The following is a 27154-nucleotide window of genomic DNA, read 5'->3' as shown; positions in this document are numbered from 1 at the left end:
GAGAGAGTGTATATGAGAGGGAGGAGGGGCAGAGGGAGAGAGAGAAGCTGACTCTCTGCCCAGCAAGGAGCCTGATGTGAGACTCAATCCCAGGACCCGGAGATCATGACCTGAGGTGAAGGTAGCCATGCAAGTGACTAAGCCACCCAGGTGCCCCTAGACATTTCTTTGCATTAGGGTCCAAAGTTTTTCCCTACCACCAAAATCAATTACTAGTGTTTGTTTGCTTATCCTGACCTGTAATGAGATTTTACGTATTTCATCTTTGAAAGATATGTTTTCACCTAGATAAATACTGCTAAATATTGATATCAATACATATGATAATTGAGCATGTCAGTCTTCCAGAAGGCAGTTATAGAATTAGATTATTCTTTGTATATTTTCCTTTTAGCATGATTAATAATTATTTCCAATTGAAAGTTAAATGAAAGCCCAATTGCACAGTTAAGTGGGTCTCGAAATATGGAATGGAAATTTCCTTTGTATTTGCTTGGCGGTCTTTCAATACTGCTAAAAATGTAGTTTGAGCTTGAAAGTATAACCCTTGCAAATTTGTATGAGAATGGAGATCTTGCTTTTTGTTTTAACTTATAAAACTTGTTTTAACTTGTCATTTTTTGTCAAAATGACTTTACCATAGAATAAGTTTTGCATGGGGTGCCTGGGTGGCTCAGTGGGTTAAAGCCTCTGCCTTCGCTCAGATCATGATCTCAGGGTCCTGGGATCCAGGCCCGCATAGGGCTCTCTGCTCAGCAGGGAGCCTGCTTCCCCCCCCCCCCCCCACCTACTTGTGATCTCTGTCTGTCAAATAAATAATAAAATCTTAAAAAAAAATTAAAAAAAGAATAAGTTTTGCATCTAAGTGCTGTGTTGTCTTACAATTTTAGGTTGAGTTCATTAAGAAGCATCATTAAATGATCAAAATTTGCAAATTAGCAAAATGATTTTTTTTTTAAGATTTTATTTATTTGACAGAGAGAGAGTGTGTACAAGCAGGGGGAGCACCAGAGGCAGAGGGAGAAGCAGGCTCCCCACTGAGCAGGGAGCCCAATGCAGGACTTGATCCCAGGAACCCAGGATCATGACCTGAACTGATGGCAGGCACTTAACTGAAGGAGCCACCTAGGTTCCCGAAAAATGAATTTTAAAGCCTTTCTCTCAGTGTTTCATAATAGTGGTTGGGGAGGGGGTGGTTCTTTTCATTTAGAACAATTTCAGTCTTCACCCTAAGCTTAAAAAAAGATCCTATAAGGGTGCCTGGATGGCCCATTCCATTGAGCATCCCACTCTTGATTTCAGCTCAGCTCATGATTTCAGGGTTGTGACACTGAGCCCTCCACTGAGCTCTGTGCTTAGCAGGGATTCTGCTTGAGATTCTCCCCCTTTCTGTCTGCGGCTGCCCCAGCTTGTACTCACGTGCTCTCTCTCAAATGAATGAATAAATAAATCTTTTTTTTTTTAAGATTCTATTTATTTATTTGACAGAGAGATGGGGAGAGAGCACAAGTAGGCAGAGCTGCAGGCAGAGGGAGAGGGAGAAACAGGCTGCCCGCTGAGCAGGGAGCCAGACGTGGGGCTCGATCCCAGGACCCTGAGACCATGACCTGAGCCGAAGGCAGAGGCTTAACCCACTGAGCCACCCAGGTGCCCCTAAATAAATAAATCTTAAAAAAAAAATCACAGTAAAAAGTTATCAAATGCTGTGTGGTAGGGCAAGTCAGATATTCAGCTGCTAATTCTGACAAGAATTCATAGACTGACAGCAAATGAAGTCCATGAGAACAAATATAATTACTGTTAGCACTACTGGTTCAATAACACATGGTAAATTCAAATGTTTTCCACAAAGTACCTGTTGACTGATAGTACAGTGATGTTGCAACCATAATATATAACATCGTACCTTTTCACAAGTGTTTTATTAAGTCTGTTAAGCTGATCCTTTTCCTACTTACTTAAGTTGTCATAAAACATTTTATGTGTCACACAATATGACACATTTTATGTGTCATAAAATGTTACTATTCTTTTTTTTTCCCAGCTACATCATAGCTGATTTCACTTCAGGTATAATCAGTTAGTGTTTTCTCAACTTCTTTACAAATATTCTCACCTGTTTCATGTAGCCTATTCATAGAGGCTATTTATCAGTCATTTCAAACATTGACTTTCTGAACAAACAGGCACAAATAAGCTGTATCAGTAACACCTGTCCATTTATTTTTTAGATTTTATTTATTTATTTGACAGAGAGAGAGATCACAAGTAGGCAGAGAGGCAGGCAGAGAGAGAGGAGGAAGCAGGCTCACCTGCGGAGCAGAGAGCCCGATGCGGGGCTCGATCCTAGGACCCTGAGATCATGACCTGAGCCGAAGGCAGCGGCTTAATCCACTGAGCCACCCAGGTGCCCCCACCTGTCCATTTATTAAGAGCCGTGGAAAACATTCAAAATAATTTTCCTTCACTAAATAATTTAAATTGACTATCAATGCTGCTCCCAGAGCTTTAACACCTAAAGCAGCTGTTCTTACCTAAAGGCTAATGGTCTTAAACCAATTTATTTTTTCTGGGTACATTTAAAAAAAAATTATTTATTTGACAGAGAGAGATCACAAGTAGGCAGAGAGGCTGGTAGAGAGAGAGAGAGGGAAGCAGGCTCCTGCTGAGCAGAGAGCCTGATGTGGGATTTGATCCCAGGACCCTGAGATCATGACCTGAGCGGAGGGCAGAGGCTTCACCCACTGAGCCACCCAGGCACCCTCTGGATACATTTCTTAAGCGACTGTAGTCAAACATTTAATTAACAGACCAAAAGTAACGCTTTGGTCTTGGCTAAAAAATGAGCTACTTGAAAACTTACTTTGGTAGCAGGCTTCCTTTCTTCTTTTTTCTTTGAAGAAATTTTACTATGATGAGATATCTGTTAAATTTTTCTAACTTTTCTGATTGATTGCTGTGATTTGGGACTATTGTGATGGCTAGTCAGTCTGGTAAGGTAGACATATTGTATTCTTTAAGCACAGATAATGGTTATGGCATAATAAACATAATGCTTTGCAATCTAATTTGATAAAATAATCACATTTCACTGTATCTTGAAGATGGAATATCTTAAGTCTACTTTTTTCTTTTTTTGTTTTGCTTGATAGGTATATGTTAGTAATAAAAAATAATAAAATGTCACAGTGTGGTTATATGCATGCACTTGAAATGGTGTCAAGTAAAAATATATTTTGGTAGTTTGTAGTATGTAGCAGCAGTCTGAAGTGATAAGAATGACACATATGGTGTCAATAAATGCAGCCATAGACAATAGGTAAATAAGTATGGCTGTATTCCAAAAATATTTTATTTATGGGCACTGAAATTTGAATTGCATAATTTTATGTGTCATAAAATGTTACTATTCTTTTTTTTTCTCAGCTACATAAAATGTAAAAGATGTAATCAGCTTTAGACTGTACAAAAGCAGGAGGTAGAGTAGATTCAGCTTATAGGGCATAGTTTCCCAACTGCCTAGGGAGAATAGCTTCATAAAGTAGCCTTTTGAGTTTATTTTACTTGAAGAGATGAAAGGAGTTTGTGATTTTCTTCATAACATTCTCTGTTCTCTAGTTTTCTCTCTTCCTTTTTTTTTTTTTTAATTTTGAGTAAGCTCCATGCCCAAGTGGAATTTGAACTCACAACCCTGACATTAAGAGTCACATGCTGTACTGACTGAGCCAGCCAGGCACCCATTGGGAGTTTGTATTTTAGTTTAAAGAGATTGTTATTCATATTCCTTCTGTATTATAGACTTTGTATTGTGGTTAATTTTGAAATCTAGTGATTTCAAAATTTTAAAAGTACAATTTCAGAAGAGAAAAAGCTGACACATGTATTTGTATTCCTCAGCATATCAATATGCTTTATATATTTATGCTTGATATTATCCTTTCAATTGGAAAGGAAGGAAAAGTTAAAAAAAAAATTCAAAGGGTATGAGATGGCCAAAATTAAGTCACAGGGAAATTTTCAAAGCATTTTAAAAAAATATTTTATTTATTTATTTGACAAAGAGGGAGATCACAGATAGGCAGAGAGGCAAGCAGAGAGAGGAGGAAGAAAGCTCCTTGCTGAGCAGAGAGCCCGATTGTGGGGCTTGATTCCAGGACCTTGAGATCATGACCTGAGCTGAAGGCAGAGGCTTTAACCCACTGAACCACTCAGGTGCCCCTCAAAGCATATTTTTTGAAAATATGTATAGTATATAATCATTTTTGTTTTAAAAAAATATGAGAGGCAAGGATTCAATGAGAGATTGAAAAGAAACACACCAACATGTTAACAGTGACTTCTCTCAGTAGGAGGATTATGGAAACTATTTTTTGCTTGCCTGTTTTCTAACATTTTTACAATAATATATTTTTAAGGATAAACAGACACATGCTACATTATTTCAAAATAAAAAGTGTATTTTGAAGGGCAAAGAGGACATCTGGAGATATTTAGACTCCTTTGGATATTGTTATTATTATTTTAAGATTTTATTTATTTGACATACAGAGATGACGAGAAGCAGGAAGAGAGGGGGGGAAGCAGGCTCCCTGCCGAGCAGAGAGCCCGATATGGGGCTCGATCCCAGGACCCGGGGATCATGATCTGAGCTGAAGGCAGAGGTTTTAACCCACTGAGCTACCCAGGCGCCCCTCCTTTGGATATTTTTTTTTTTTAATTAAATTAAGTTTTGAAAACTTGTGTTACATTCTGTGCACAAGCAACTGTGTAGCAAAGCTATTCTAATCATTTACTGTAGATGGATCACTTATACCAGCTACACTGTTATGTGCCATCTATCAGAGGCACATAATTCACCTAAACTCTGAATTTTCTTTCTCTTCAGAAAAGTCTATTCCAAATGGACAAATTTTTCATATCTCTAAATGATGTCAACAGAGCCCCAAATGAGGTGGACCATCCTATATAATTACAGAATAAAAACTTCAGTATGGAGGAGCCTGGGTGACTCAGTCAGCTAAGAATCCAACTCCTGATCTCAGCTCAGGTCTTGATCTCAGTGTTGTGAATTCAAGCCCCATGTTGGGCTCCATGCCTTCCCACCCCCCAAAGAATATTTCAGTATTTAAAAGCTGCTTGGAAGTTGATTATTCCTCTTCCCCTCTCCCCACCCACTCACCCCTGTATTACAGGTTCTCCAGAGAAAGAGAACTAATAGTATGTACACACATATATATAGGAAGAGATTTATTGTAAGGAATTGGCTTATGGAGCCAATTTGTAAGGAATTGGCTTATGGAGCCAAATTGATTAGGGAGCCTGCCAAGTTCAAAACTAGCAGGGTGGGCTGGCAGGTTGGAAACCCGGCAATGAGTTAATGTTGCAGTTAAATCCAAAGGCTGTCTGCCGCAGAATTCCATGCTATTTGGCAGTGTTCTGTCTTTTGTTCTCTTCATATCTTCAGATGTTGGGATGAGGCCACCCCACATAAGGAGGCATTCTGCTTTACTCAGAGTCTACCAATTTAAATGTAAATCTTACCCAAAAAATGCCCTCATAGAAACATCCAAAATAATGTTTGATCACATATCTGGGTACTGTGGCCTAGCCAACTTGACATAAAATTAACTGTCATACCCTCTCATTTTAAAAAAATGAAGCAAAGGGCACCTGGGTGGCTCAGTTGGTTGCGGGACCAACTCTTGATTTTAGCTCAGGTCATGATCTCGGGGTCATGGGACTGAACCCTGCATGGAGCTCCCTATCAGGTTCCAGGTTCCTCACTCAGTGGGGAGTCTGCTTGAGATTCTCTTTCTCCCTCTCCTTCTGCCCCCCACCCACTCTTGTGCTCACTCTCTCTCAAATTAATTAATTAAAAAAAATAAAAAGTGAATCAAGTTGTGGGTGGGGAGTAAAACTACCACTCATAAATGAACTTTTTGAGATTTAAGCAGTTTTCCAAGTATGAAGGAAAGAGAATTTCTTATTTATACATTTACTTAATTTTCAACTGGGAATATGATGAATCACTTTTATAGGTTTAATTCCTTTTGGAAGCTCTCCAAAAGACATGATGAATAAAATAAAAATGTCAAGGATTCCTTTATTACTCTTTTAAACAAAAGATAACTTTTACCCAGTTAATTAGGAAAAGGTACCTGAAAAATATAGAGGCTTTATTCTGGAAATTTATTTATACTTCCACCTTTTTCTTTTCCACAGGTATTAGCTGATGTATTACACCAGGAAAAAATAAAAATTTTAATATCTCATCTTGAGATGGCTAAGTCCTTTATATTTATTATTTTGGCCCTTGCATATATTTAGAATTAATTTATCTATTTATTGATGATGCTTGAAGGCTGTTCTGTCCACCAAAGAAATCTTACTGCTTTAGAGAATGGTAAGCTAGCAGTTTATATCCAGTGGCATGATGGAGAAAGTCATTCACTGGTTCCCCATCCCATTTTGTTTCCTCTGTCTGGAAGAGCTTCCTATTTGTTCACCCCATTTGGACAGAGCCCAAATGGAACCTTTTTGTAGTAATAAGGAAGAGCAACCAGGTTCTCTGTCCAAATATTATTGTAGAATTTTGTTATTGAAATTCTTTAACTTCAGTTCTAACCTTCTTTTTTGATTTTCAGACCACTTCAATAATCTGAAGAAATTGCAGCCTTTCTTCCAGACAGGTGTATAGACAAAACATATGAAACTATTAGTGTATAACTTTTTGCACTGTTCGGGTTTTGTTATCATGTGTGTGTAATGTCTATTTTTTTTTTAAAAGATTTTATTTATTTATCTGACAGACAGATCACAAGTAGGCAGAGAAGCAGGCAGAGAGAGGAGGAAGCAGGCTCCCCGCTGAGCAGAGAGCCAGATGTGGGGCTTAATCCCAGCATCCTGGGATCATGACCTGAGCCAAAGGCAGAGGCTTAACCCACTGAGCCACCCAGGCACCCCTGTAATGTCTATTAAATAATAATAAATAATAATGAGGAGATTTAGTGCTCATTTAGGATATCTAGATAACCCATGGATAAATATATTATAGCGGCAGTCTTTCCTTCCATGTCATAGGTCACAGATAAGGGAGTAGGACCATAAGAATCTACCAATGAATACTAACCAAAGAAGAAATGCACCTAAACCTTTATATAAAGATTTTTTTGTTGTAAAAATTAGCACATTTTAAAAATCTTTACAGTGTCAAAATTCTTTATATTGAGACAGAAACTAAAAGGACCCCAAGAAAGAAAACTTTTTTTTTTTTTTTGCTCCTTTTCCTGCTTATATTCTTGCTAGGATCTGAAATCCTGCCCTACGCATGGCTTAAAGTACCAATAATTGTATGTCCTCCTTGTAAATGTCAAGGAGTTAATGATTTTTTTTTTTTTGGCATCTTCCAGCACAATAGGTAACATCTAAGCAGTGACAAGTCGAGGTCATCATGAATATTTTCCAAGACCGACTCCAGACACCTTGACACCTAGACCTCTGGCTCCAGGGCGTAAGTGATTTATGGAGGACACCTGAGTATTTGCCCTTGTTTTGACCAGTTTCTAGATGCCTGACAGGACATGTATACCTCACCACCATCCTCAGTAAAAACCCAGACCCCATGCAAAGAGGAGATGCATTCTCCTTTTCCTTTCTGAGTCTCCCAGATGCTCCATCTGTATCTGCTCTCTCTATATCTTTAGTAAACTCTGCTTTCACTTCCTCTCAGCTCATATTTGATTTCTTTCCTGCATGAAGCCAAGGATCCTGTTGGCTGGTCCTGTGGGATCCCCTCTGGGTCCTTAGACCTGACCAGTCTGCATCATTAAGAGCTTTGCCATTTTAAAACTTTAAAACTTCAAAGTTATTATTACATTTACTTTTTAAAAATATAAGCTTTCATCCTAATTAGAAAACCCCCTGTGTTTTATCAAGATACATTGCGCTATCCACAAATGTTTTAGTTTCCCATCTCTTTGTGTTATCTAAACTTGTGTATAATGCTCTCGTGAAACTACTGTTAAAGGTTACCATCCACTATTACAACAGTCTCCTTCCTGCCACTGTTCTGCTCTTCAGTTCCTCCTTGTTATATGAGCCGTTTAACCTTTTTAAACGCAAGTTTCATTCTGTCAACCCCTCATTCAAAAACACCAAGTGAAAAGTAGTGGAATGAACCGTGAGAGGTAGGATGAAGCCAGACAGATTATGCTAGCGCTCAAAAGTTGAATTACAAGAGAAAAGTATTTGAGGAAAAGATTAACATGATAAAAGGTGTTTTACTTAGCCCTGTAGCCCTGGGCAGATGCTTTAGAGCTGCAGGATATAAATCAGGGTGTTCCGCTGTTGCAGAGATCAGGTATACCTTGCTGATAGAAAGGAAAAGTATTATGGAGCCTAGGCCAGACACACCGCACCACCCCACCCCCACCTGCCAAATGCTACTTTGTTGAGAGGTTCATAGTGTTGGTTAGTAGAATCCTATTTGATTGGAACTTGCAAAGTTCAATATATATACAAGGTGAGACAGTTTAGTTACAGTGTAGCAATTTGATTTCAGATGTACATGCTGTATCTTAAGCACAAGAGTTTCTGAAGTGTGATTTTAAAGGGTTGCTGGTTCGTTTAGGATGTGGGACTGTGCCCAGGAACATCTGGCCACTCTTTTATGGATCCACAATTATACTTAGTTGATTCCATAAAGGGAATACTTCCCTCTGGATTCTAGGTCAGATTAACCACACAAAATTCTGGTTCTGCTATTGCTATAAATGTGTAGGAACCTGTGCTCCTTCGGTGCCCTCTGAGCTTCCAGGATCCCTCTCCCAGGTCATTATCCTTCTTCCCTCCCTGAGCTAGAGACTCTCCTCAATCCTTACCAGGTATTCCACCGAACAAACTTGGAGACGGTATTTAAACTTGCTTTGTTCTTACACCTATGATATAAGATTGTGTTTCCTAAATAAGGGGTCTCTTGGTTAGATGAGAAAAATTCCTAGTCTTAATTACCTCTTCAGAACTAGGAAATTTGTCTTGAGAATAAAACAGTGGGAAATAGAGTGAAAAAGAGTTAAGTTGGGTGCGAGTCAGAGACAGACAAATACCAGATGATTTCACTCATACGTGGAATTTAAGAAACAAAATAGATGAACATAGGGGGAGGGAAAAAAGAGGGAGGCAAATCGTAAGAGACTCTTAACTACAGAAAACAAACAGGCTTGATGGAGGGGAGGTGGGCAAGGGAATGGGTTAAATAGGTAATGGGTAGTAAGGTGGGCACTTGTGATGAGCACTTGGTGTTATATGTAAGTGATGAATCACTAAATTCTACACCTGAAACTCAGTTTTTTAAAAACACATTTATTTATTTTTTAGAGTGACAGCAGGAGGGAGGAGCAGAGGGAAAGAGAATATCCAGCAGACTTCCCACTGAGCATGGAGGCCAACCCAGGGCTGGATCCCAAGTCCCCACAATCCCAAGATCATGACCTGAACCAGAATCAAGAGTCCCTCAACCGACTGAGCCCCCCAGGCATCCCTACACCTGAAACTCATTTTACCATATGTGCTAACTAATTGAAATTTAAATAAACACTTGAAATTAAAAAAAAAAAAAAAAGAGTTAAGGTGGGGTGTAGTCACAGAGATCAGAGGAGAACCCAGAAGGGAGGGGAAGTTCACAGGATCAAGAGCCTAGAAATCTAAACGTGTTAGTGGATTTTCCCAAACACAAATTGTCAGAGATTTGGTACATTGCTGTTTCAGAAAGAAGGGAGTTCAGAATAAAGTTTGCAAGAGGGAATGGAGGTACGTGCAATAGAGATTGGAAGTTCCGTTTGTACATACTGTCCTGCTATTAGGTTAGTCTCTCATTTCCTATGAGAGCACCTTCATTACCACCTGACTCCACCTTGCAGCCTATGCTAATGTCTTTTCATCTACTTCTGAACTGTTTAGAGTCTACCCATCTACTAAGCCCTAGCTCAGTTTCATGTCCTCCTTCAAATCTTCTTTGAAGATTGTTTCCATTTCTTTCTCCATTCGCTAAGATCTTGTGTTAATAGTCAAAATCATACTAGTTAGCAGGTAATAGTTAAAGCAAAAGTGTGAGCCTATTCCTTTCGAGTTAGGCAGTGTAATTCTTGAGTTTGGAGACTATACTGTAAAATTCTTTCGTATATTCCTTGCAAAAATTCCAGGTTCATACTTCTTAGATATACCCTCAGGTCTAAAGTTCTGTTAAATATTCAAGAACCACTTAAAAATACTGCACAAAACCTTCTATCCGGGAATGCGTTAAATTTTCAAGTGAAATATATCCATTTTGACTGTCTCAACAAGATTGCCCAAGTCATTCCTACGGCAGAGTAGAAAACTTTGAATTGATTCAGAATTGTCAAAAGGGGCAGCCGCCATAGAGGCTTGTAGCAGGGAGCGCTGAAATTAGATCTGCATTAAATAGCGATATTATAATAATCTCAAAGATAGAAGTGTTAAATTTCACAAACATATAGAAAAGGGAGCGAAAAGATCATCTAACAATAGTTGGCTTATCTGGCAGATCAGGGTTCCTAAACACACTGCGGTTCAGATTCTAAACCTGAGTTTTACATCATTAGACGCAGGCAGCCGATTGGGTCGTCTGATTGCCGTGCATCCTGGGATCTGTAGTTTCCGGCGCCCTCCTCCTGACTCCAAACTCCACCGAGCAGCTGGAGGACGGTTGCTTGGTATTATTAGCAAGCGGGAAGTATGGCGGTGGCGCGCGTCGACCCAGCTTTGCCTCCTGGAGAAGGTAAGGCGACGCCCCCACCCTTGAATCCCAAAGTTTACACCATGGAACTAAATTAAATAGTTACCTGGTCGAGAGAAAAATCCTGGGTTTGGGGGTGTAGTTCTGTACCAGTTCTTTAGATGCGGGGCTGTGGGCGTCGCGAAATCGCGCTGCACTCTGGGAGTTGTAGTTCCCGGGTGCTGCTTAGCTCTGCGGCTTTGAGGAGAGGGCCGAGCTGGGGACTACATCCCCAGGGTCCTTCGCGCGGCCGGGCGCCTTAGCTCCCGCGCTTCTGAGGCTTCCTGGATGGTGGGTTTCGGGCTGCGGTGACCTTTCTTGGATTTTTACTTTGAATTCTGGATGCCCAAGTGAAAATTCCCGGATCTCCATATGTCGCTTTAGGCGTCTCCCTTATCCTCTGTGTTCCTATCCCGTTCAGGAAACCCTCTTTCAAACAAAGCTCTTAGACCGACCTTAAACCCTTTTTTGGAAGTGTTCCTTGGCCGTGATAAAATTCAGGGTGACTGAGAGCCCACAGATATCCACACCTTGTTCTGCAGACCAGGTCCTGGGATCGGGTTTGGTCGTTACCCAGCGCAGCATGAGGTGTGTGTGTCCTGTGGCCGGGAGTCGCCGGCACGAGCCGAGCTCCTTTGTTTTGGTTACAGCTCCGAGGCTCCGCAGCAGGCTTCTGGATCGGGGGCCGGGCTGAGGGTTAAGGCCTCTTCACAGTTTAGACCAGGGGGTCATCTGGGGGCCGTGACTTCTTGGTGGGGGTGAGGAGCATCGATGGTTCTAAGAGGTCTGTCGACCCCGTGGAATTGTGGGCAAAGACTACATTTTCCTTGGACAGTACACAGCTTTCACCAAATTCTCAGGGAATCCCCATGACCATCCCCAAATGCTGGAATCTATTACACGTTGAAACCTTTCAGGAGAGCAGTCTCGCATAATTATTTCCCACAGTAATCTTAATCTGGGTGTAAATTTGAAATTGGCAGTTTCTGTGGCCCCACCCCTTTTTGATATCGGCCTCTCTTAAACTCCACCTCCTCAGCCCACCAGGGGAAACTGACTGACAATGATAGCAGTAAATATTTTTTTTTTTAAAGATTTTATTTATTTGACAGACTTTTTTTTTTAAGATTTTATTTATTTGACAGAGAGAGATCACAAGTAGGCAGAGAAGCAGGCAGAGAGAGAGAGAGAGAGAGAGGAGGAAGCAGGCTCCCCGCTGAGCAGAGAGCCCGCGGCGGGGGTGGGGGGGTGGGCTTCATCCGACAACCCTGAGATCATGACCCAAGCTGAAGGCAGAGGCTTTAACCCACTGAGCCACCCAGGCGCCCCGAATAGCAGTAAACATTTACAGAGCACTTTTTATATGAGCCAGATGATGTTCTGAGTGGTTTTTTGTTTTTTTTTTTACATGATCTCATTCTTTCTGTAGAACAACATTATAAGGCAGATATTATTATAACCCTCATCTTGTAGAGTGGAAAAGTGAGCCCCGAAGCGAACAATAACTTGCCCAAGATACCACAGTGCTTCATCGGGGAGCCAGGATTTGAATGTCTGTGAAACTAAATTATTTAATTGATTGCTGTATGCCAGGAGCGGGGCTCAGTTTTGTTCATGTGGTTTCTGTTTTCATTCCCACCTCAATTTAATTAATTAGGTGTATTGTTCCCATTTTGTAGATAAATTAACTATACACTGATTTTAAAAATAGTTTAGGCACTTTAGGATATACTAGTAGTTAGGTTGTAAGCAGGTTGATCTCTATCAAAAGATTAGTTCCATTTAAAAAAGACAAACGTTACTTAGCCACAAAATAAGGAATAGTTCTTATTTATTTGCTTATTTGTTTGTTTATTTATTGAGAGAGTAGATACCTGTGCTGGCTATGGGGGGGGGATGTTAGGGGAAGGGGCAGAGAGAAAGAGAGAGAATCTTAATGGTGGAGCTGACTGGGGGTTCCATCCCACCACCCTTAACTTATGATCTGAGCCAAAATCAAGATTTGGTGCTTTGACGGACTGAACCCCCAGGCCCCTAATAGTTAATATTTAAATGTGAAGAATTCCAGAGTATTATTATATCATAAAAACTTGAACAGAATATCACAAATTTCTGGGTATAATTTGATATTTCTGAGGGAAAGTGAACATTTTCAATCTGTGGTTATTTAGAACTCGATTGCCTTAGTTTTTTTTTTTTTTTTTTTTTTTTTTTTTTTTTTTTTTAGATTTTATTTATTTATTTGACAGAGAGATCACAAGTAGATGAAGAGGCAGGCAGAGAGAGAGAGAGAGAGAGAGAGAGAGGGAAGCAGGCTCCCTGCTGAGCAGAGAGCCCGATGCGGGACTCGATCCCAGGACCCTGAGATCATGACCTGAGCCGAAGGCAGCGGCTTAACCCACTGAGCCACCCAGGCGCCCGCGATTGCCTTAGTTTTTAAAAAAATCTTGATATTTATTATGCTCTAGTGTTTTCTAACTCTAAATATAGAAATTTTATGAATATAATTCTATTCCTATGCTCAGCTATTGTGTTTTCTAACAATTTCTCTTCTCTTTTCAAGGATCAGTGGTCAACTGGTCAGGACAGGGGCTACAGAAATTAAGTCCAAACTTACCTTGTGAAGCTGATATTCATACTTTGATTCTAGATAAAAATCAGATTATTAAATTGGAAAATCTTGAGAAATGCCGACGATTAATACAGGTAGGTATTGCCATCTGAGGAAATAGTTACACGTTTATTATTCTACAAAACAACAAAATAACCTAACAAAAAGTAATTCTGCAGTCCTAGAAAGCAGTAAATGTTACCTTAAATTTTTACATGACAATTTTCCTTGAAGATGAACACATATGTGGCACATTTATAATAGACTAGGAAAAGAAGAGTTAGAAAAACAAAACATTTTGTGTTGGCAAAACATTGTGTTGTTAGATAACCTTTTACATTCATGGTGGAGGTAAAGAGTTCATTCATTCATTCTGTCAACAAATGTCTGTTGGGCTCCACCCATATATCGGGCCCTACTCAAGTAGTTGCTCTGTTAAAAATGTTTTGAACAGTTGGAGAGGGTCTGATTGCTCAGCTTTATGTGTATTTTCCATTGCTTAGGAATAACTTAGAACACCAACAATAACATATAGTTACAGTATAGAGTATTTAAACAAAATACGTGAGAAGTTCAATATGAGTTTGTATATAAAGGAATGTTTGGTCATATAAACAAATCTTTTAAAAAAGTGAAAGTAATATGCATATTTTATCTCTAAGATAATGATATGTTTTCTTTCTACAGTTGTCAGTGGCTAATAATCGTCTGGTGCGAATGATGGGTGTGGCCAAACTGACCCAACTCCGGGTGTTAAATTTGCCTCATAATAGCATTGGCTACGTGGAAGGCCTGAAGGACCTAGTACATTTGGAATGGCTGAATTTGGCAGGAAATAATCTGAAGGTGAATTGTTTCTTTCTTTCTTTTTTTTTTTTTTTAAAGATTTTATTTATTTGACAGACAGAGATCACAAGTAGGCAGAGAGGCTGGCAGAGAGAAAGGCGGAAGCAGGCTCCCTGCTGAGCAGAGAGCCCGATGTGGGGCTTGATCTCAAGGACCCTGGGATCATGACCTTAGATGGAGGCAGAGGCTTTAACCCACTGAGCCACCCAGGCACCCCTGTTTCTTTTTTTAGTAGTTACATTTTCTTTTTTGAATTTATAAAAATATTAACTGTAAAAAAAAAAATTCACTGTAAAAAAAAATTCAAACAGTATAGAAATAAATAGAATAAGACGTGAAAGTATCTACTCCCACTTCCCAGGGATAATTTTGGTTAACATAAACTGAAAAAAAATTATTTTGAAACAAATATGCAGTATAATATTCTTTTGTGAACAAAGAACCTATGTTATACTTAGAAAAGTTGTCAAATAGTAGAATGAAATGTAGGGGTACTATAGCATGCTGAATTAAGCTCTAAGTAAATGTTTATGGTATAGTAGAGAACATACTGTCTTAACAGTCAAGAAATCTGGATTCTAACCCTGCTTTCATCACTTAGTAACTCCGTATTTTTGTGTAATAAATATCTCCATGTCTTCTCTTTTGATATGTTAGATAAGGGGACTCCAGTTAAATGATATTAATAGCTCGCTTGTTAATTTATGCTAGGTGCTGTTCTAGGCACCTTAACTATATTAACTCATTCAGTGTCATGGCAGCCTATGAAGTAGGTATAGTCGTTATGTCTATTATGTAAATGCAAACTGAAATACAGAGAAGTAAAGTAACTTTCTTAAGGTCACATAGCCAGGAAGTTGCAGAGCCAGCATTTGAATCCATGTAGTTTGACTTCCCTCTTAACTTGTAAACTCTATACTACACCAACTGTCAAGGGTTATCATTAAGGTTTTTTCAAACTATAAATATCCGGGATGATATGAGCCTCTCCTCTCAGAGGGATAATGAAGGTAGAAGCCTGGTATATAACAATTTACCAAATTCTGTTATTACTACTTCTTCCTTTTGCTAAACTCTGCTCATATCCTTCCAATAATAAGCAGAGGAGACAGGAGGTTCAGCTATAAGGAACTAGGGAAGAATTTCATTTTTTGATTTTGTGTTCATGAACTAGTCTGATGCTTTTCTTGTGATAGGCCATGGAACAAATGAGTAGCTGCGCAGCTCTACAACACCTTGATTTATCAGACAATAACATACCCCAGATAGGTGATCTATCTAAATTGGTATCACTGAAGGTAAGTGTGTCATTTCTGACATTTTCATGTCATTTCTGACATTTTATCCTAATATACCAAAAGAAATTGATCTGATTGGCCTAAAATCGGCCTACTCTGTATGAAGAACAGATTGTATACATTATGATAATATTTCTATTAGAGCACTAGAAATTAAGTATGCAGTCCTTTATTTTTAGTTTCTATAATTTATTTATTTATTTATTTTTATAATGGGTTTATTTTAACTGAAACTGGTCATTGTAGTTAAGGTTAATTCTTATGTCATCCTATGAACATAATGAAATCCCCTTTATGCCTAATCAGCCAATACTAACAGCTTTAGCTATATAATATGTAACATTTTTGTAAGATTGAGAGTAATCATTTGAGTCTGAATTTGAGTCTTTTTTTTTTTTTTGACACTTGAGAATCCTGTTTTTTGAGTAATAGGTATTACTACATTACCAAAAGTAACTTTGATTTAAAAAGTAAACCTGTAGCATATAGTACTTTTTATGGAGAGGAATTTATCCTGCAATCAAAATAAGTAACAGTTGCAATTACAGCTTCAGAAACATACAGGCTTTTTCCATATTTTTGGATCATTGGATATTATTAGCATCAGATAAACTCATTAAACCTTAGAAGCAGTGTTATTAGGTCAACTTTCCCCACATTTTTAGCCTAAATCATTTTTAGCAACAATTACTCTAAACAATCTGATGTGTCCAGATACAGAAAGTTCATATGAACTAAGGATTTTTTTTTTCATGGAATGATTATTTATTTATTTATTTTTTTAAAAGATTTTATTTATTTGTCAGAGAGAGAGAGGGAGAGCGAGCGAGCACAGGCAGACAGAATGGTAGGCAGAAGCAGAGTGAGAAGCAGGCTCCCTGCCGAGCAAGGAGCCTGATGTGGGACTCCATCCTAGGATGCTGGGATCATGACCTGAGCCGAAGGCAGCTGCTTAACCAACTGAGCCACTCAGGCGTCCTGGAATGATTATTTTATCAGAATCCTGGGTATTCAAAGCCTTCAGTTATTCTTCATTGTTGTTGACTTAATTTGAGTCAGCTTCATCTGCAAGTAGCATATTGTTCCTTCCTTAAGTTTTTAGTTTTCAAGAGAAGGCAGTTATAAATTACAAGTTGTGGGTTACCTCTTTATCTTGGAAAATTTGCTTTACATCTGATTTTTTTAAAAGATTTTATTTATTTATTTGACAGAAAGAAAGAGAGCACAAATAGGGGGAGCAGCAGGCAGAGGGAGAGGGAGAAGCCCGCTTCTGGCCGAGCGGGGAGCCTGATGTGGGACTCAATCCCAGGACCCTGGAATCATGACCTGAGCCGAAGGCAGATGCTTAATTGACTGAGCCACCAGGCGCCCCTATATGTGATTTTTTTTTTTTTTTAAAGATTTTATTTATTTGACAGACAGAGATCACAAGTAGGCAGAGAGGAAGGCAGAGAGAGAGGAGGAAGCAGGCTCCCCACTAAGCAGAGAGCCCAATGTGGGGCTCGATCCCAGGACCCTGGGATCATGACCTGAGCTGAAGGCAGAGGCTTTAACCCACTGAGCCACCCAGGCGCCCCCTATTTTTACTTTTTTAAAAAAGATTTTATTTATTTGTCAGAGAGAGAACACAAGCAGGAGGAACAGCAGAGGGAGAAGCAGGCTCCCTGCTGAGCAGAGAGCCTGATGTGGGACTCAGTCCCAGGACCCTGGGATCATGACCTGAGCCCAAGGCAGGCACTTAACCAACTGAGCCACCCAGGCAACTGCTATTTTGATGTTTTAAAAGGAAATGAACAATATGTTGGAAATTGCTCAAGTTTTAATAACTTAAATCTCAAAAAATGCTTGTTACCACACCAAGCATGTGTTCTTGGACAAATCTTTAAACTTTCTTGGGCTTAGAATGTGGACATGAAAGGAGAGAGTTGGATCAGAATACCACCTAGGATCCTTGTAGCATTAATAGTCTTTGCTTTGTAAGTGATGAAAAGTATAATAAAATAGGTTCCTTTATTTTTATCTGCACCATTTTGGTTATGTCAAAGTAGATAAATAGTAATCTTTTCATTTGTAATTCATCCTGTTTTTACTTTCAAGACCCTGCTTTTACATGGAAACATCATCACCTCTCTTAGAATGGCACCTGCTTACCTACCCAGAAGTCTTGCTATACTTTCCTTGGCAGAAAACGAAATTCGGGACTTAAATGAGGTAAAACTTGAGGGTATTCTGTGGGATCCTGGAAGCTGCAAAGTATGGAAGAAACTCAGGAGAAAGTTGTGAGCTCACTTGTAAACTCAGCATCTTGGAAGACAGTGCCAAAAAGATGAAACACTTGACTCAAGATGATTGTTATTTTTTCTTTCTACTTTTTCCTAATGTCGGTGGGTCATTAAAACTCAATTTCTTTTGTAATGCTGCAACTGTTACTCCATTTGGAACTGATTTGTGGTAGAGTTATATCTACATTAAAAGGATCAGAAAGGGATACTGTGCACCTTTCTCTGGCTGCTATTATGTTTTCAAAATAGGATTTTTTCTGTTAGGAAACAGTGCTGGTACTTTGTAAGGTATTTTGTGCTGCAACGAAGGATGGCCATGTTGATGGAATTTTGGAAGTCGGTGGATAATGTTAAGAGTGTTATGTCTTGCCTTTCAGAACAAGAGGGAAATTGTTACATTCTCAAACTGCCAGAGATGTGTACTCAAAGCAAGCCCTGTGCTTAATACTAAATAGTCCATTTCATTCAACAAAGATACGCTTTATTCCAGATCTCTTTTTTGGCATCCTTAACTGAATTGGAACAGTTATCCATCATGAACAATCCTTGTGTGATGGCAACACCGTCCATTCCAGGATTTGACTATCGGCCATACATTGTCAGCTGGTGCTTAAACCTCAGAGTCCTAGATGGATACGTGATTTCTCAGAAGGAAAGGTGAATATGACCTCTTTAATGTCACATTTATCATGGAAAAGAAAAGACCATTTCTAGCTTACTACAGATTACTAAACTATTTCTTAAAATGTGCATTTAGAGGGGCGCCTGGGTGGCTCGGTGGGTTAAAGCCTCTGCCTTTGGCTCAGGTCATGATCCCAGGGTCTTGGGATCAAGCCCTGCATCAGGCTCTCTGCTCAGCAGGGAGCCTGCTTCCTCCTCTCTCTCTGCCTGCCTCTCTGCCTACTTGTGATCTCTCTCTGTCTGTCAAATAAATAAATAAAATCTTTTTAAAAAATGTGCATTTAGAAATTAAGATCATTTATGCAATCATGTAGCAAACTATATGCTTGTCATTTAGGATTTTCTGTCCTTTCTAAGAAAGGAAAAGAAATATCAGTCTGAGAGGTTCGGGCCACTGAGTTTAACTTAATGCCCAACATACAACAATTTGATTTCTGAGAGTTCTTTTGTTAATTGGTTGTTTGTGGGGCTTAGAGCATTTTCTGTAGAAATTATATTATACTGGAGTGGAGGGGGGTTGGAGGGGTGGGGTGGCATGATGGACATTGGGCAGGGTATGTGCTGTGATGAGTGCTGTGAATTGTGTAAGACTGATGAATCACAGACCTGTACCCCTGAAACAAATAATATATTGTATGTTAATTTTAAAAAAATCGTATTATGGATGCTGTCTAGGGTCTTAGATCAATCCCGCAAAAGCTTCTAATCCATCTTATATATAAGGGCAATATTAGTAATAGGACTCGGGGTGCCTCAGTTGCTTAGCTGGGTAAGCATCTGACTCTTGGTTTTTGGATCAGGTCATGATCTCAGGGTTGTGGGTTCAGGCCCCGTGTTGGGTTCTGCACTGAGCGTGGAGCCTGCTTGAGATTCTCTCCCTCTCCTTCCGCTCCTGCCCCGTTTGCATACATGCATGTGTGCCCTCTCTCTTTCTCTCAAACAATAAATAAAATGTTTAGAGGTGCCTGGGTGGCTCAGTCAGTTAAGTGTCCCATTCTTGGTTTTGGCTCAGGTCATGATCTCATGGGTTGTGGGATCAAGCCCTGTGTAGAGCACTGCGCCAGCATGGAGTCTGCTTGAAAGATTCTCTCCCTCTGCCTCTCCCTCTGCTCACTATCTCTCTTTCAGATAAATAAATAAATAAATAAAATATATGGGAGGTAGCATGGTGAGATAGAGAGAGAGAAGGGTTTGGTATAAAGAAAGACATGGGAAAAGGGACAAGAGAAGGATTCACATGTTTCCCTGCCACTCATTAGCTGTGTGGCCTGGGCGAGTTGCTTAGCTTCTTTGAGCTTTAGTTTTCTCATCTGTTAAATGTGGGTGATCCTACCTGGCTTTTAAGAATGAAGATTAAGGATAATGCATATGGCATAACACTTGCCATATCATAGGTGCTTAATAAATGATAATTGTCATTATTACTAAAGAATTGGGACTAGGAATTGAAGCATTTTATAGAAACTAAAGCAAGTGTTAAAAAGCAGAAGATATTTGGGGTGCCTGGCTGGCTCGGTTGGTAAAGCATGCAACCCCAGATCTCAAGGTCATGAATTCAAGCCCCATGATGTACATAGAGCTTGCCTAAAAAAATAAAAAGCAAAAGATATCTATTGAATAGATGAATAATAATGCAAAGGCTATGTTTCTATACAGTGGAAATGGTTTTAATCCAAGTGATTTTAAGGTGAATTTAAATGTTTTTTAAACTTTCTCTAATTTCAGAGACATCAGGGGTAGGGAAGTGTGGGCTTTCACTTGGGGTGGTCCTTATTTCTGTAAGGTCATTCTACACTAAATAAGTATGGGAAGAAGGAAGAGCTGGGAGGATAGCACAATAGCAACAGTCCCTCCCCCCTCCCCCTGCCATTTAAAAAAAACTTGCAAGGTAGCACATAACTCACATTTAGTTAAATAATATTTTAAAATACCTGCATAATGACCACTGACAATAAGAACATAACCAGCACTCCAGAGATTTCCTTTACTTCACTCCCATCAGAACTCCCCTCCCCACCATGAATAAACACTGTACTGACTTTTTGATAATTCAGAAAGATTATTTTTTTCCTGGTTACTATGGAATCTTCAACCAACTTCCACCAGAGTAGCAGAAATTGAAAGGATGGATAATACTAAGTGTTGAAGAGTATGTGGAGCAATTAAAACTCTCATACACTGGTCTAGGAGTGTAAATGGTGCAACCACTTTGAAAAACTGGCGTATTTAGTGAAGCTAAACATTCAAATATCCCATGACCTGGCAGTTTGACGTCTGTATCCTACAGGACATGTACATGCATGTTCATAGTAGCCTTGTGTGTATGTATCCTATAGGACATGTACAAGCATGTTCATAGTAGCCATACTCATAATAGCTGCAGACATTTTGGAGCTATTTGGTACATTTGGGAAACAATCCAAATGCCATTCTGTAGAAGAATGAATAAATACTTACATTCAAACTAAGGAACCTAAACGGTTGTTGATGACATAGTAGAGAAAAATGCTGCTGCAATTGATGTCTGAGACAACTCTGTAGTCTACACAGTGCTTCTGTGTTTTAAAACACTCTGGAAGTATTCTAAGGGAGAGCTCTTGTTATTAAAATTTACTGCCTGAGCAGTGTTCAGAACATTTTCCTGGTCAACCTTGGGAATTCCTGAAGGATAGAAAGGAATTTCCAGTTTTTTTGTTTCTATCCAGCCTGTTATTTGCAGGGAACATCCAGATTAAACATTTTCTTCATTATGACTAAGCCAGCCAGGCACCATGAAAAGTATCCTGGGTGCTTTGATGACTTCAGGTAGCCAGATTTTGAGTATGTATGTCACTGGAAAGATAATTTGAGCAGTCATTCACCCTGTTGGTGCTATGGCTGAGTGCTATCTCAGATGGAGGCATATCTGTGGAAAGCCCACACCCTTGTGTAGCACCTCAGTATTTGGAGTTCTTTCTGAATTTGTTTCCATCTCTGACTATTTACAGGCCTAGGCCCAAGCTACACCTCTAATGTTTAGTTGGAGATGAGAATTTAGGGAGCAGAACTTGGAAGATGTTTCTTTTTTGAGAGGATTTAAAAATATATACAAAGGTGGAGAGAGTACCATAATGAACACTTAAATACCCACCATGCCACTTCAACAATTACCAACTTAGCCAGTCTTGTTTCATGGATCCCCACATTTTTTTTGGCTTTATTTATTTATTTATATGTATTTTTTAGATTTATTTATTTGAGAGAGAGTGCAAGAGAGAACACGAGTAGAGGGGAGAGGCAGAGTGAGAAGGAGAAGGACACCTGCTGAGCAAGGAACCCGACATGGGGCTCAGTCCTCCATCCAAGGACACTGAGATCATGACTTGAGCCAAAGGCAGTTGCTTAACCAGCTGAGCCACCCAGGTGCCCCATAATACTCTTTTTTTTTAATGAGAAAGCAGATTATCTTATTCTAGTTTTTAAAACTCAAACCTTTAAAAAAGATTTTATTAAAAAAAAAAGATTTTATTTATTTTAGTGAGAGATAGTGAGTGTGGGCAGGGTATGGGGCAGGAGTGGGAGAGAGTCTCGAACCTTAGAGCCCAATGTAGGGCTTGATCTGATGAACCTGAGATCATGACCTGCCCCAAAATCAAGTCAGATGCTTGACTGATTGAACCACTCAGGTGCCCCAAGAGCAGATTGTTTTAAATTTTCTCTCCTAATAGTCGTTACTTATGTTACGTTATGTAAATTTTTCCTTCTGTTTCAAGAGGAGAATCATATTCCAGTGGTTTGAAATTAATATGTTAGAGCTGAATGAATTTTAATTTTTTCTTTGAATTATCAATGATGTTTTAATGGGCAAGGAGATTGTTTTATCCTACGAGAATATTTTATGGATTAATAAACTTGTATAATGTTATGTTTATTGATGAATGATAAGCAAAACCAGAGAAACAGATGTTACAGTAGTTGATGCTCTGCAGATTGTGATTTTCTTCACACACTTAAAACTGTGAATATTCAAGTCAGAACTTTGTTCCTCTTATTTTCGCTTTTTTTTCCTTCCCAACTACAAACGATCTATAACTTGGAAATTTTGCTTGCTGGACCTTTTTTGGAAACATTGTTCAACAAGCCATTTGCTTGGTAGGAGAACTTAGGGAAATTTAGAACAGATATCCACATTCTGAATGATTTTTTTTTTTTTTTTTTAAGAGAGCGACAAAGCCAGTTAGTACAGGTAGAGGGAGGTGCACAGGGAGAGGAAGAGAGCAGGCTCCATGCCCAGTGTGTAGCCTGAGTCAGGGCTTGATCCCATGACTGAGCTGAAATCAAGGGTTGGATGCTTAACTGAGCCACCCAGGTGCCCTGGATCTTTATTTAATACATGGACTCATTTGTGGAAGAAATACTTTGAATTACTTTTATTAGGTAGAATAAAATTTTTATCTTTAGAATAAGATTAGGATTCTGTGAGTTCAGTTAATCAGCTAGGCGTACCTCATATCTCATTGTTAGAAAACAGCTTTTCCTTTCTTGTGATAATGGCAAATCGCAGAAAACTAATCTCATTTTATTTGTGCCATGACTCTTTTGCATGATTTAACAAGTTATCAAAGGCCAGTTTCATTTCAGTCTATAATAGAACTTGGGTGGCTTGACAGTTTTGGACTGTATAGTTTGTATGATGTGGATACCTTAATATCAAGGTCCAAGTAAATGGTTGTGGATTGAAAATGATTTCGAAACTATTTGTAATGTCAAGTTAATGCTATAATAATAAACCATACCAAAGTGATCCAACCTCAACTTTAGGTTGAGGGGTAGATTTAAGAATGGTGAAAGTGAATGGGTGCCTGTGTAGCTCAGTGGATTAAGCCTCTGCCTTCAGCTCAGGTCATGATCTCAGGGTCCTGGGCTAGAACCCCGCATCAGGCTCTCTGCTCAGCAGGGAGCCTGCTTCCTCACCTCCTGCCTCCTGCTCTGCTGACTTGTGATCTCTCTCTCTCTCAAATAAATAAAATCCTTAAAAAAAATTAAAAAAAAAAAAGAATGGTGAAATTGAAGCAATGGTATGTTAATTTAAAAAATTATAATATATATGTAAAAGTAAGCAGTAGTATAGTGACCTCCCATGAGTCCATCATCCAGCTTCAACAGTTTACAGCTCACGGCCAACCTTGTCGTCTGTACCTTTATCCATTCTCTGTTCTCCTATATTATTTTCAAGCAAATCTCAAAGTACATGTAATTTCAACTGTGAATATTTCAGCATATATCTCTAAAAGATGAAGGCTCTGGGGGCACCTGGGTGGCTCAGATGTTTAAGCCTCTGCTTTTGGCTCAAGTCATGATACCGGGGTCCTGGGATTCAGTCCCACATTGGGCTCCCTGCTCAGTAGGGAGCCTGCTTCTCCCTCTCCCTCTGCTGCTCCCCCTGCCTGTGCTCTCTCTCTCTCTCTGTCAAATAAATAAATAAAATATTGGGGCACCTGGGTGGCTCAGTGGGTTAGAGCCTCTGCCTTTGGCTCAGGTCGTGATCCCAGGGTCCTGGGATTGAGCCCTGCATCGGGCTCTCTGCTGGGCGGGGAGCCTGCTTCCCCCCTAAAAAAAAACCTTAATAAACAAATAAATAATAAAGGCTCTTGATGAAATAACTACTATACCATTATCACATCTCAAAAAATTTCATAATTCCTTAGTAGCATCAGGTATTATTAGTTCAGTGCTTATGTTTCTAAAAGTCCTCATAAATGCAGTTTTTAAATGTTTTTTTTGGAAACAGGATTCAAATAAGGCTCCCCATGGGGTTTGGTTGATATATCTTTTAAATTTCTTTCTTGCTTTTTTAGTGACTTAAAACTTTAATTTGTTATTGAGTGCTCCATGGGTTGGCCATGAGTATTGGGTGGTTCTCATGTGCTTTTAAGATCACACAGAGCTTGGCTGGGTATCCAAGATGATGCTTTTAAATCTCTGTTAATTTATAGGTTTCTTCTCTTTCATTTTCTTTGCTTTCTTTTCTCTTTTTTGGTTGTTGTTGAAAAAAATGAGATTATATGTCCTGTAGTGTTTCCCACTGTACTTATTTTGCTGACTAAATCCCCGTGTCCCTTCTTATATTTCCTGTACATTGGTAGGAGGATGTGGAGGTTTCATCAGATTTAGGCTTTTTAGTGGAGAGGACCACTTCTGGGTTCTGTCAAGACACACACACACACACACACACACATACACACACAGATACACAGTGTTTGGTTGTCCTTCATGTTATTAGTAGCTATTAATAATCAATGCCTAAAACTATTCATTCACTGAGAGCTTCAAGTGGTGAGATTTTATTTTTTAAATTTTTAAATTTTTTAACTTAACTTTATTTTTTCAGTGTTCCAAGAGAAATGGTGAGATTTTAATCCATTCATTTTGTTAGCTGGAATACCTCTATGGAGTAACTATTTGGTCCTTCCTGGTATAGATTGTATAGGAAAGATAGAATTAATAATACTGAATTCTTACTCTTTATTTAACCAGTTTTTAAAAATAATGAGTTGATAGTTCACTAGCATCCTCTAGCTGTGACCAATTAGCTTTTTTTTTACTGTCATTATAAATTAATGGATTTAAATGTAATTGATATATTTCATACTTTAATTTGATGGTGAATAGAGGGAATACTCATTGCTTCTTTGAAAATAATTTAAAGATATTTGGAGCCGTGAGTGCAACTCTCTGGAAGTGCCCCTAAGTGAGAACAGAGGTTTAAAACATTAGAAGAGTAAAGGGAGCGAATCAGAAGGAAAGATTAAGAAAGAAATAAAACAAACTTAACTGAATTTTATTTATGAAAATCATCCAGTGATGCTGTAAGTTAAGAAGGAAGATCATTGTTGCTTCAAAATGTATCTATACTGGTGTCATATCATCTACTGTATGTTCCCCACTTCCAGTTTGAAAGCTGAATGGCTCTACAGTCAAGGCAAGGGGAGAGCATATCGGCCAGGCCAGCATATCCAGCTTGTGCAGTATCTGGCTACCGTCTGTCCTCTAACTTCCACACTGGGTCTTCAAACTGCAGAGGATGCCAAACTAGAGAAGATTCTGAGCAAACAGAGGTAAGCCCCTTTACTTGTAGCACCTGATAATTCACAAGTGGAAATATCTCTCAGTCTTTCCTGCATGGTTAGTAGGACTGGGGCAAGTGCTGTGACTCACATTTCTGGGCACTCAGGCCCCTTGTCACTGCAGCAGTCCCCTGCAGGGGAACTAAACAGTGCAGTGCTGTCCAGCCTGCTCTACAGCAGGTGTGTTGTTAATCATTTCCTGAGTGAGGAGAGCCGAGCAGTGTGGAGACTGGGATTTTTAAAAAATATATTTGTCCTTTAACGTAGGTGTTTCATATGGGTTGTTTAATACTAACATTAAGAAGTGAAGCTAGAAGCATGTACTAGTCACTTCTTTATCAGAAAGCCTGCCTTTGAGTGTTTGTGCATGTGTGTGCCTATGAGGCTGTTTATGTGATTGTGATTTAACCTTTCTATCCAATGCTTTCAAACTTGACTTTGTAATTTGGTGGCGATAAAAGATACCTACTTTGAAAACTTAAATCTCTACCTCTTTGACAGGATTATGTAAGAAGCAGGAAAACTTTCTCTTAGTGGTTTGTGTTAAGTCACATCAGATGTTACTAATTTTTAGGTTTCACCAGAGACAATTGATGAACCAAAGCCAAAGTGAAGAGCTAGCCTCTCTTGCTCCTATTGAAACAAAAGCACCCCTTGTACCTGAGCATTCAAGCCCTGTTCAAGATGACCAGATAGTCCAGGAAAGCGGTATGAAATTGATCGATCTGTGGTCCTTTTTCTCCAAGTTGTTCCATCTGTTCAGTACTATAAACGGGAAATAAGTACATATTTTCATAATTTTTCATTTGTGGACCTAAGTGAACATTTAGGTCTTATATTTTATGTATGTATATATACAGACACACATGTAAAATTACTATATTTTAAAGTGTTAATTTTTATTTTAATTTAATTTTTTTTTTAAGATTTTATTTATTTATTTGACAGAGACCACAAGTAGGCAGAGAGGCAGGCAGAGAGAGAGAGAGAGAGGAAAGCAGGCTCCCTGCTGAGCAGAGAGCCCGATGCGGTACTGGATCCCAGGACCCTGAGATCATGACCCGAGCCGAAGGCAGCAGCTTAACCCACTGAGCCACCCAGGTGCCCCTAAAGTGTTAATTTTTATTATTTTTGTTACAATAATAATTTTTTTTGAGATTTTTTTAAATTAAATTAAAAAAAATTTTTAATAAACATATAATATACTTTTATCCCCACGGGTACAGGTCTGTGAATCGCCAGGTTTACACACTTCACAGCACTCACCATAGCACATACCCTCCCCAATGTCCCTAACCCCACCCCCCCACACCCCGCCCCCCTCCCCCCAGCAACCCTCAGTTTGTTTTGTGAGATTAAGAGTCACTTATGCTTTGTCCCCATACAAATCCCATCTTGTTTCATTTATTATTTTCCTACCCCCCAAACTTCCCACGTTGCATCTCCACTTCCTCATATCAGGGAGATCATATGATAGTTGTCTTTCTCCGATTAACTTATTTTGCTAAGCATAATACCCTCTAGTTCCATCCATATCG

The 27154-nt window shown here is 39.2% G+C and overlaps 1 protein-coding gene across 3 annotated transcripts in view; it reads left to right on the top strand.

Annotated features, from left to right (window-relative positions):
• Positions 1–27154, top strand: part of CEP97 (centrosomal protein 97) — a 54687-nt gene that overhangs the window by 8567 nt on the left and 18966 nt on the right. For 2 of the 3 annotated variants that reach the window (XM_046002099.1, XM_046002101.1), the window contains exons 2-10: positions 7410–7510; positions 10620–10795; positions 13356–13498; positions 14091–14249; positions 15446–15547; positions 17645–17758; positions 18320–18486; positions 25443–25607; positions 26191–26324. In XM_046002099.1, the coding sequence (XP_045858055.1) occupies positions 10753–10795; positions 13356–13498; positions 14091–14249; positions 15446–15547; positions 17645–17758; positions 18320–18486; positions 25443–25607; positions 26191–26324 (1027 nt within the window). In that variant the 5' untranslated portion in view covers positions 7410–7510; positions 10620–10752. The remainder of the gene's footprint in view (positions 1–7409; positions 7511–10619; positions 10796–13355; positions 13499–14090; positions 14250–15445; positions 15548–17644; positions 17759–18319; positions 18487–25442; positions 25608–26190; positions 26325–27154) is intronic. The other variant, XM_046002100.1, reaches the window with a different exon arrangement.

The sequence above is a fragment of the Meles meles genome, chromosome 4, assembly GCF_922984935.1.
Source record: "Meles meles chromosome 4, mMelMel3.1 paternal haplotype, whole genome shotgun sequence".
NCBI lineage: Eukaryota > Metazoa > Chordata > Mammalia > Carnivora > Mustelidae > Meles > Meles meles.
This window is presented reverse-complemented; position numbering and strand designations above follow the sequence as displayed.